General features: G+C 47.1%; 1 protein-coding gene across 1 annotated transcript; it reads right to left on the bottom strand.

Moving 5' to 3' along the window:
- Positions 1-559: 559 nt before the first annotated feature.
- Positions 560-3,662, bottom strand: LOC136527587 (PTI1-like tyrosine-protein kinase At3g15890). The gene is made up of 4 exons (XM_066520370.1): positions 3,287-3,662; positions 2,396-2,540; positions 1,651-1,913; positions 560-1,539 (listed from the first exon to the last, which is right to left on the bottom strand). The coding sequence occupies exons 1-4, from the start codon at positions 3,355-3,357 to the stop codon at positions 915-917; spliced, it is 1,104 nt and encodes a 367-aa protein (XP_066376467.1). The 5' UTR covers positions 3,358-3,662; the 3' UTR covers positions 560-914.
- Positions 3,663-12,160: the final 8,498 nt, after the last annotated feature.

Raw genomic sequence — 12,160 nt, 5'->3', positions numbered from 1 at the left:
CCAATTCGATCGAATCAAGGAGTTGGATGGGGCCATGACGGGGGAAAAAGCAGACGCTACGCTTGCCGCTTTTGGTTTTTTTACTTAACAAAATAAACTGTTTTGTGGCGGCTCCTTTGCTTTGCCCTTCAACTACTGCTGCTGATTGGTCTTTGTGGTTTTTTTATGCTTTAGTACATGGATATATAATATTACGAAGGCTGGGTGCCATCGCGCCTTTCAGTTGTTTGCACGTACCCTGCCAACCGTGTCTCACATCTCAACTAAATTTAAAGAGAACTGGCCACGTTTATTGATGTGCTTTGCCTAAGACAGTTGCTGTTTTGTCTGTTAGAGGTCTAGTTTCTTGCGAACTGGCCATGTAGTGCCAGACCTGACATAAAGGTTTTGCAAAGAGTGGCTTGCAACTGAACGGACAATTGTTTCGTCAAAAAAAAAAGAAAGAAAACGAAAAGAAAACTGAACGGACACTTTGCCAACAAGGTCTGAATGCGACATGAGACAGCATGCATTATGGAAATTGCGACCACGGGAAACAAAAACCAAAGCGAAATTTCAGTCTCGAAATAGCTACTAGCTAGTGAAATAATTCAATCTTCTTATTGTATATTGGTATCTGCAAATTAAAGGACGAGCATTCTGGGCAAATTAATATGAGAACAACATGATCAGAGAAATATACAAACATCTGGAAAACATGTGAATTTTCTATGCGGTGCATACAAAAAGCACTTGGCATAGCAACTATCTCCACCCCCCTCGCTCTTCCTTGCTCTCTCAAAAGGGAGAGAGAAAAAAACTCCTTACAGAAAACAATGCCTATACAATTTCCATTCATGTCAAACCGCACAAACCAATCATCAATACCACAAATATGCATCCTACCATCGCCTACAGTAGCAATATATCACAGTTCACGCCCCAGCCAGTTCTTGATCTTTCTTTGGCACAGAGTCTGTGCTCCCATCTGGGGTTGGTGTTCCCTGCGAACTCACCATCGAGTCTGAGCTGAACAGCTCATCTCTTTCAAGCTTAAGAAGGGTCTCTTTTGATTCGCCTTTCAGCAATGGCACAACTTCAAGCATTGTTGGCCTCTTTTCAGATTCTGAATGCGTACATGCTAGCCCAACTAACACCATTCTTCTAAGTTCAGATTCAGAGAACTTGTCACTGAGTTTGGAGTCTGCAATTTCATCGTATCTACCCTGCCTTGCCAGCGGGAGCACCCAGTTTCGAATTCCATATGTCTTGACAGAACCCGACTTTTCTATTGGCCTTTTGCCACTCGCAAGCTCCAATAGTATTATTCCGAAGCTGTATACATCACAGCCTGCAGTTGGTTTGCCGAACATAATGTACTCAGGAGCAAGATAGCCTCGTTGACTTTCGTTGGTTATCTTTTCATGGTCCATTCCATCAGGAATAAGCCTTATCAGACCGAAGTCACCAACATGTGTCTGGAAGTCTGAATCCAGTAACACATTGGTGGTCTTGATGCTTCCATGGATTATCTTAGGTGTTGCATGGTGATGAAGGTACCTGTGAGAAAGTACTTGAGTTATGTCTGTCACAGTGTTTAACAAAAGCAACAATGTATGAGTTATCAATATTGTTCTGTTATGAGCAAACATAAAGAGGACGCTCACTGACAAGAGAGCTCGAGCAGTGCCAATGGCAATAGATGCTCTCCTCCGCCAGTCAAGGAGACATTCTGCAGAATGTGTTCCATGAAGATGTGCATAGAGACTTGAGTTCGCCATATAGTCATACACCAGAATGCGTTCGGGTCCATCTGCACAATATCCACGAAAACTCAGGAGATTTTTGTGTCTTATTCTTCCCAATATTTCAACTTCTGAAGCAAATTCCACTTCTTTGCCATTCTTTGCATTCTTTAACCTCTTGACAGCGATCTGCATCAAAAAAGATTGGTAAAGTCAATCAGTAGGTTGCATTGAATTCAACTTAGTTTTATATAACATCAAAGCTGGATACAGAGAATGATGCATGGAATGACACGTTGTCACAATATTCCCAGCCACTCAATTTGCATAATATGGACACAAGTACATATACAAAAGAATAAGTGTTGACACAGAACATAGCATACCTAAGAGATGGGTTTTATTTGTCTATTAAGCATATGCTTAAAAAGAAGGCTACTCCACAGGATCATGAGACCTCAATCATAATTTTAAAGAAGACACGTCCAATAGTTGGCACCATGACAGGGTAATGCAGGCATTTTTTTTTTATTTACACAAGATGGAGATATGCAAACCTGTAGCCAGTTCATATAATTTTTTTTTTTTGTTGACTGGCAGGCAAGAAAATTAAAGACAGTAAAGTTGAAATTTTAATTCTCAGCAAGGATGAAGATGCACGGAGCACAAACCTGAGAACCATCCCAAACTTGTCCCCAATACACACTCCCAAGTGGACCTTCTCCAATCTTGTTATCGTAATTGAAGCTGTTTGTTGCTGATCGAAGCTCTCTCAGTGAGAACACCCACCTCAATGATCCACTTCCTCCATCAGACCTGACAAAGCAAAGCAATTAAATACATGATGAGCTACTATCAACAGACCTTACAAGCATAGAATAGGTGATCAACTCATATCCAATTCCCCTGATATAAATCCCCTTGTGCCCCTAGAACAAATTTGCCTAATCCGAGCATAGAAAATCGAACATGAATTTTAGGATGGTTCATCAAACAAGACCAACATGCCAAATTTCCACACCTTTTCATAGTTATTTCTGAAGCTGGGGAACAGAATAAAACTGGAATCGTCTGCCACCAAAGTTTAAACTTTCCCTTGGTCTTAGTGTCACTAAACAAACAACAAAAATCGGAGCGCCCAAATCCCTAGTAATTTCACCTTACCGCCATCGCTTGTACAAACAGTAGTACTGAAATAAAACAAGGTGTCTACTTTCCACCAAATTGGAGCCCGGATCAGTTAAATTTTGCACCGCCCTTTAGTATTTGGAAAATTCACATGAACCCGAACAAGAAACGAACTAGTATTAGCACAAACTTGCAACCTTCCCGGTAGCATCCGGCGTGGTCAAAAAAATGAAGAAGAAAACGCCGCGAACCGAGCAGCCAAGCGCGGAATTCCATCATGTCCCCAGACGAACCCCCCAAACATCTATCGACACCAACACCAATCGCCGCGCTCACACCCCGCGGCTGATTTCAGCGGAACCCAGACAAGCCCAGAAACGCAAAAGGGGGAGCAACGCAAGCGGGGGAGGCTGGCCAAGGAGCTGGCGACTTACAGGTCCTCCGGGGAGGCGGCCCCGCGGCAGCAGAGGAGCCTGCGGGCGGCCCGCGACAGCTTGGGGTGCATCGGCGTCGCCCTGACCCGTCTCCTCTCCTTCCGCCGGCGGCACGGCGCGGTGCGCGGAACCGAGGAGGAACAGGGGCGGCGGCTTGGAGTCGAAGACTCGGATGGAGTGGTGGGGCTGGATGGCGTGGTGGTGGTGGTGGCCGGTGGGGGACTTGGAATGGACTAGAGGAGGGAGGGTGGAGGGGAGAGGCGGGCAGCAGAGACGCAACAGCGGAGACCAGCCTCGCAACAGCGCTTTCGGTGTGGCCTGTTCGGCTGTTGTTCGTCGCCTTTTTCTGGCGATTCCCACGCGCCGACGCTGTTGGGGACTTTGAAGACCGGAAACGGCGACCAGAGAAGGATGAATGGAAGCCTCAAATTTCTTTCGAAATCTTCGACCACTGTCCCAACATCAATCCCCAAAAAGTATACATGAAAGACTTGATGACCACGACCCTAGAGAAGGGTGGATGCTCCTTCAAAACACAGCGGGTCACCACAGAGCAAACGGAACACAGATCAAAACCCGAACGAGCAAACTCCCAAAAGAAAACAGCACTGCTCCTGCAAATATCGGACACGTCCGGTATTATATCGGACACGTCCGGTATTTTCCGGACACGTCCGGTATGATATCGGACACGTCCAGAATTTTCAGCAGCAAGCTGACCAAAGGAGAAAAATCCAAAACCCCATCAAACGGTGTCCAAAAATCATGAAATTTTAACCATAGCTCTTTAGACACCAAGGGAAGGTCTCCACAAAATTTCAGCTCAAAACTCCAAAGTGAGAAATATCGGACACGTCCGGTATGATATCGGACACGTCCGGTATAAACGAGCAGTTTCTCGAGAAAAATTAAAAAGCCATAACTTGATCAAATCAACTCCAAATGACTTGAAATTTTGCACAAGAGTTCACAAGCGAGTAGAAAGGCAACCTCTAAAAGATCATAGCCCGAGACAAACTCTAACTCCGTGAATCGAAGGAATTGAAGAAAACCCCCAAGAAATAGGTCAAGAACTAAAATTGCCCGGATCTGCGATCTCGTGAGGAATTAGTGGATTTTCTTCGGTGGAAAGCTTCTACTCATGTCACTGATCGATCCAAGGCAACAAGAACGAACCAAAACCGTCCCAAATCGAAGAAACGAGAGGGGAAACAAGAAGGGACAAAAGGAGCTCGTGAAGAACACCAAAATCACATCAAGAACACAACTAAATCATGAATCCCGGAGGACATACGATGGTTACGGCCACCGATTCCTTCAAAACCAAGTCACAATTTGAGTTGTGGACCTCTCTCATACATGGAAGCAAACTAGAGGAAGAAACCCTAAAGGAGAAAATGAAAACTGGAGGAGGTGAGGGAGATGGGGGCTCCCTCATCCTATTTAACAGGGCTATTACACATTCCCAGTTTTGCCCCTGGATACAAATGAGTTGAACCGCTAAGCCCAAGGGCGTTGTTGTCCAACCCGGTGTAATCTTGATCCGACGACCACCGCGCCTTCTCACCGGTAGCTTCGCCTCGACGCGAACTCCCCGATGCCGCCACGTGCCGTCCGTCCCTCCTCGGAACCTCCGCCCGGGTTTTGAGGCCCAAACCCGTAAACCGTCCATCCGATGGTTTTGAGGTCCAAACCATCAAACCGTCCGCGAGTAGCGTACTCCATACGCGTCCCCCGCCATCCGACGCGTGTCACCGCCGTCCTCGACCGGCCGGCCCGCCAAGTCCTCCTGAGCCTTGCTCGACTCACGCGTCCGCCGTCTTGACCCGGTCAACACGGTCACTCCATGTCTTCTTGCACTTGTCGATGTCCCAAGTGTCAGCCACCGTGGCTAGTCACCCGGCCTCTGGGTCCCTCGGTCCAAGCCTCACGTCCGTCCTTCACCGCTCCCGGTCTGTCGGCACGGCACGTCCTCCTTGACCTTCACCTCGCCGTCGACCACCACATCCGAGCTCCACACCTGCACAACACAAGCCAAAAGACATGTCGCACACATAGCTTTCGTCATGGTAGGATTAGTCACCACTCAACCTACTTCGTGGATCACATTGACAATCACTCATCACAAAACGAACACACAAGGGTACTTGTCAACCTTGTGTTCGCAATCTCCCCCTTGATGAGTGCATTGTCAACACCAATACACGAACAACTTGAGCAAAAGAAAAAGAAGAAGAAGAGAAAAGAAAGAACTCACCCAAATGACCAAAAGCCAAAGAAAAGCCAAAAACTGGGTTATTTGAAGGTGAGCAAAACTTGGTCCCCAAAGACATGGGCAACGGCTCGACGCAACCAAGTAAAACAAAACTAGCCCTCAAGAAGAGGCAACGGGCTCAACACCACTAGCAAAGCTCGAAAAACCGAAAAACTGCTAGACCCTCCAAAAGAGGCAAAGGCTCAACACATCTAGCAACACACCTCAAATGCAAAACTGCTAGACCCTCCAGAAGAGGCAAAAGCTCAACACATCTAGCAAAACACCTCAAATGTAACTCCCCCTGAACAAGTGCAATCTCTCTCAAATGAATGCATATCGCTCAACTTTAGGTGACATTGTGAGTGTGGAAACTTCTCCCCCTTGTTGACACATGCACTTATCAAGCTAGAGCCCAAAGATTGCATCTTCCCCTCAAATTATGCTATGAATGCAGAAATGCACGAATGCAGAAGCTTCAAGATTATAGTAAGTAGATTGAAAAGAGGCTCTAGTTGATGCTGTCATGTATATATAGCAACACATACAAGTGCTAGCAAATGCTCAAAGTGACCAAATGAGACAAAATATGACATTTAAGCAATTTTGATCAAGTTTGAGCAATTTTAAAAGAGGGTTCACCACCAAAGGAGCACATAGCAAAAATAGACAGGAGATCGACCTTGTGCTACACATGTATGCAAAGTGAACTACCCCAAACAAGGTTCACACATCATATCATGAGACAAACTTGTGGTTTGATCAAATTTTAGACACCAATTGAAATTTATCAGAGTTATGCAGCTTATTACCAAAGTTTGTCAGACAAGTGTGTGCGGGAGGTTATCTGTGCCACCAAAACCTGACTTAGCGACCATGTCAAGCCTATGCCAAAAGCAATCAGAAGCTTAAGACAATGATCTCGGTATCCATTACAGAGCTCAAGTTCACCAATAAGTGCAATTTAGAGCTGTCTCGATACTCTGACATAGGATAGTACAGACCCATCCCGATCTTTTCAATTCACTTAGTTTGATTTTCAAGTTTTAGCACAAATTCAAGTTTCTCAAGCAAGTGTGTAACTCAAAGTATGAGCCGTAGCAACTAAGCATATACATGAAGCAAGAAAAAGATCTCAACACATTCTACACATGCTAGTGCCACAAGTAGTGGTGAACATATTTCATGTTTCAACAAGTTTTAATCAAGTTCACAGTTTGGAAAATAAGCTTAGCTCATAACATGCATCAATTGATCAAGAGGAGCCTAAGCCAAAAGCACATCATGTATATCCATAAACATCCCCAACAAGAGCATAGTGTCAATCTAGCTACTATAAGGATGAAGCTCAGGATGCAATATGATACGTGATGATATGATATGCAAGTATGATATAAAAACAAAAACAAAGACTAAACTACAAAGAAAAGCAAAACTAGAATACAACAACCAAAGTTCCCCTCCTCTAAAAAGGGAAACAAACTCCAAGCTCCCCTCGCAAGCAAGCAAACTGGGCTTGGTCAAGTGGTTTGGTGAAGATATCTGCGAGCTGGTTTTGGGTATTAATGTGGTGCAGATCAATATCACCTTTCTCATAGTGGTCACGCAAGAAGTGAAAGCGAACTTCTATGTGCTTTGTCTTTGAGTGAAGGACTGGGTTTTTGGCTACACTTATGGCGCTGGTGCTGTCACAATACAAAGGCACTCGCCTAAACTCTAACCCAAAGTCTCTCAGAGTAGCTATCATCCAAAGCAACTGGGAACAACAAGCAGCAGCAGCAACATACTCAGCTTCTGTGGTGGATTGGGCAACGCTAGACTACTTGCGAGAAGACCAAGACACAAGAGAAGATCCAAGAAACTGACAAGTCCCCGAAGTGGACTTCCTCTCAACACGACAACCAGCATAATCCGCATCAGAATACCCACAAAGAGAAAGGGAGGAGGAAGCTGAAAACCAAAGACCAAACTCGGGTGTGAAACGAAGGTACCTGAGGATCCGCTTGATGGCTTGACGATGAGACGTGCGCGGAGAAGACTGAAAACGCGCGCACAAGCAGACTGCAAATTGGATGTCCGGTCTCGTCGCCGTTAGGTACAGCAGGGACCCGATCATGCTTCGGTATTCCTTCTGGTCCATTGCTTCTCCCTCCTTGTCCTCATCCAGGGCCGTCGTGGTTGACATGGGCGTCGAAAGAGGCTTGGCCTCACCCATATCAAATTTCTTGAGCACGTCCTTGGTGTACTTGCCTTGGTGCACGAACGTCCCCTCACGAGTTTGCTTGATTTGCAGCCCAAGGAAGAAAGTCAATTCGCCCATCATGCTCATCTCAAATTCCCTGCTCATAGTATCTGAAAACTTGGCAACAAGAGCATGAGAAGAGCCACCAAAGATTATATCATCCACGTATATCTGAACCAAAAGGATGTCTGTGCCTTGCTTGAGGAGGAACAGAGTCTTATCTACGGAACCCATCCTAAAACCCTTATCAAGCAAGAAAGCTTTCAAACGCTCATACCAGGCTCTCGGGGCTTGTTTCAAACCATACAAGGCTTTGTGGAGTTTAAAAACATGGTTGGGGTACTTTGGATTTTCAAAGCCAGGGGGTTGCCTCACATAAACCTCTTCCTCTATGTACCCATTCAAGAAGGCACTCTTTACATCCATCTGATACAGCTTGAACCCTTTCGAAGCTGCAAATGCTAAAAGAATCCTAATGGCTTCTAGACGGGCAACAGGAGCAAAGGTTTCTTCATAGTCTATTCCCTCTTTTTGGCAAAAACCCTGAGCCACTAATCTCGCCTTGTTTCTCACCACCACCCCATCCTCACTCTGCTTATTCTTGTAAACCCACTTTGTACCTATGGGGTGGCACTCTGGTGGAGGTGGAACTAAAACCCACACTTGGTTCCGCTCAAAGTTCTCTAACTCCTCGTGCATAGCATTAACCCAATCGGCATTAGATAGTGCGTGTCCAATATCTCGAGGCTCAAAAGAAGCTACGAAAGCAGAATGAGCGAAATGGGAAATATGATAAGACTTGGAACACGTTACCCTTTCGTCGATGTCGCCAATCATGGTCTGAGGAGGATGGCTCGCCTCCCCCTCATCCACAGCTGGGGCCTCCTCAGTCGATTGAGGAAGCGGCTCGCACGGACCCCATGAAGTAGAGGTGGAGGGCTCGGGGCCGTGAGCCGAAGTGGTCGAAGCTGGCTCGATCGGGGCAGCCGGTTGAGATGGCTTGGGATCATCCCAATCGACGTCATCGTCATCCTCAACAAAAATGCTATCACCCATCTCTTCATCACCTGCACGTTCAAAGACCAAAATAGAAGAGGGCATGGTTTCGTCGAAGGTGACTTCACAAGTCTCCATGACACGGTTAGTCTCAAGATTAAGCACACGGTACGCATGTGAATGAGAAGCGTAACCGAGAAATATACCGTTCGAAGATCTAGATTCAAACTTGTCAAGATTACCTTGCTTAAGAATGAAGCACCTACAACCGAAGACTCGAAAATGACTCACCTTGGGTGGACGCCCAAACCGCAATTCGTAGGATGTCTTTTTTAAGAAAGCACGAAGAAAAATACGGTTTGAAACATGGCAGGCGGTGTTGATGGCTTCGGCCCAGTAACGCCTAGGAGTCCTATGCTCATCGAGCATCGTCCTGGCCATTTCGACCAAAGTCCGATTTTTGCGCTCAACAACACCATTCTGCTGAGGGACATAGGGCGAAGAAAACTGATGTTCAAGACCCAAGGAAGCACAAAAGGTGTCAAACTGAGAGTTTTTGAACTCAGTGCCATTGTCACTGCGGATAGCTCGTATGGCATTCTTTGGTAACTCAGTTTGCAACCTCAAGATCAAGTCACGAGCATGAGAAAACGCTTCGTCCTTGCCCTCCATGAAAAACACCCAAGAATAACGAGAAAAATCATCCACGATCACTAGAACGTACCACTTCCCTCCCTCTGACCGAACCCGAGCCGGACCAACAGTGTCCATATGGAGTAGCTCACCGGGTCTCGTGGTCATGACCTGAGTCACTGGAGGATGGGAAGCAGCCACCATCTTTCCGTGGCGACAGGGATGGCATACCAGATCCTTCTCAAACTTAAGTTTGGGCAATCCTCGGATCATGTCAAGAGAACTCAACCTCACTAGGAGATCAAAGCTCAAGTGACCAAGTCTCCTATGCCACTTCCACAAATCAGAAGAAGATCCGGCAACCAAACAGCGAGAAGAACCGAAAGACTGAGAGAAATCAGCTCTGAAAACTCGGCCAAAAGGAACGATCTGATAAACTAGATGTCCCTGAGAATTGAGCACACGAGAAAGTCCAGTCTTAAAGCGCACCTCAAACCCATCTTGAAGGAGTTGCGAAACAGAGAGCAAATTAAAATGCAGGCTTGAAACCAAAGCAACGTCCTTCAAGATAAAAGACTCATTGACCCGAATGGTCCCACGAGACAGCACCTTACCTTTGCTATTGTCCCCAAATGTGATGTACTCCTTGTATTGCATGGGGTCGAGGCTGGAGAACCATTTGGAACTTCCGGTCATGTGGCGCGAACAGCCGGAATCAACAAGCCACGTGTTCTCCAGGCCTCCGCTCTGCATCAATAGAAAGACAGGGGGTGAGCAAATGGCACAACACTGGGGTTAGTGAAATGAGGAGAATACCAGTGTTGAGTCATTTGCCCTGGAAAAGTGTTAGGAAAAACACCATACATGCCATGTCCCATTAGAGAGAAGCGATCACCACGTGGGGGAAAACGTGGTCCGCTAGGAGTGTGGGACTGAAAGCCACGGTCACGAGGTCCAGAGTCATATAGATCATGACTTGGGCCACGCCGGGCACGACCACCACGTGGTCTCGCCACCTGAGGCCTAGCACCTTGAGGCATTGCACCTCTAGGCCTAACACTGTGCCTCTGAACAGGCGGTACATGTACGCCATGGGGAGGACGGTACATGTTCCGGTTGTTCAACTCGTACTCACGCCGCTCATCTCTCTTCCTCCTAAAGCAAAACTCAGCCAAATGACCATCTCTATGGCAATAGTCACAGTGGTACCTCACCTCTCTCTTGGATGGTGGTTGACTCACTCTCTTGTGGATGTGGTTTACTCTCTGAGGCTTTTTGGCTTTAGGAAGGGGTGCACTAGAGATGTTGGGTAGAGTATCGAGTGAGTTCCGAAAGTGGTTCGGTTTGGGAACCCAAACTTGCTTGGATGGTGGAGCTTTTGGTGGTTCTTCAAACACACCATCTTTGATCATAGGCTTAGTAGACTCTGGTGGAGGGATCCTGATCAATTTGGGAGTGTTGGTGGGTTTCTCACTTGGGTTCAAACCGCTATGTTCACCAACCTTGCCATAGACATGCTCACCCTTCCCACCTATAGCAAAGCCTACTCCCGATGAGTCAGTTCCTCGCCTGAACTGGCTCACCATCATGCCCAACTAGGGCTCACTGCACGACACCCAGCTCAAGATGGATCGAAGTTGTGTGTTTTCTTCCTCGGTTCCCATCTTGTCGTGCCTGCAGGACTCAAGCTCCAACACCAAAGCTTCACATCGAACACATGTAGTGGTGATGCTATCTAAGTTGGCCTTCTCAAACTTAGCAAGTTTGGCAACCTTCTCTGCCAACTCAGATTGCAAGCCTGAGCAGGACTTGCACGCACCGAGCAACCCAGAACGAGACTTCAACTCATCACATTCATCAAGCAAAACAGCATACTTGGATTGCAAGTCAGAGAGGTTAGACATGTGTATAGCGCACTCATCGCACTCCTCCTCCTCTGACACCACTACACCACTCTTGGCAAGCTCCAACTCCTTCAAAGCAACCTCTAGCTGGTCCTTAAACTCTTTTCTCTCGCGGGCAGCACGCTTAAGCAACTTATCTTGACTCATCAATGTATCATTCATAGTATCAAGCTCAAGCATAAGTGAGTCAAGTGTGGGCGGTACCTCGTTTTCGTCGTCGTCGACGTCGACGTCCTTTTTGAGCTTTGCTCCACCGTCAACCGCCATAGTGCAAAACCCACCACGGTTTGCACCGGCGACAAAGCAGAGACCGTTGAGCTTGTCCTCGCGCTTCTTCTCGGACTCATCATCGGTCGAGGGACAAGAAGAGTGATCATCGTCGGAGTCGTCGTCGAGGTCGCTGAGGGAGGCGAGGAAGGCGCGTTCTTGAGCTTTGGCCTTCCTGCAGTACGCCTTCTTGATCGCCTCCTTGTCGAAACCGCCCTTGGCCTTGTGCTTGCCAGAGGTGTAGTCGCGCTTATCCTTGCGCTTGCCGGAGTCGTACTTGTTGATGAAGGGCTTCTTCTTGGGGCAGTGCGCGACGAAGTGGTCCGGATCTCCACATCCATAGCATCCCTCCTTCGGGCCACCACTGCGTCGGCGATTCAAACGGTTGTTGTGAAACCGAGAGAACCGACTGATGACGAGTGCCAACTCATCATCCCCAAGAGACTCCAGCTGCTCCTCTGTGACTGACATCAAGCACGACAAAGAGAAAGAAGCTTGTGAAGGGTTAGTCAATGAACTTGAACCACTACCTGAGACCAAAGCCATGGTTGGTGCAGAGGGATTCTTGAGCTTGGCTT

Source organism: Miscanthus floridulus, chromosome 19 (assembly GCF_019320115.1).
Source record: "Miscanthus floridulus cultivar M001 chromosome 19, ASM1932011v1, whole genome shotgun sequence".
NCBI lineage: Eukaryota > Viridiplantae > Streptophyta > Magnoliopsida > Poales > Poaceae > Miscanthus > Miscanthus floridulus.
This window is presented reverse-complemented; position numbering and strand designations above follow the sequence as displayed.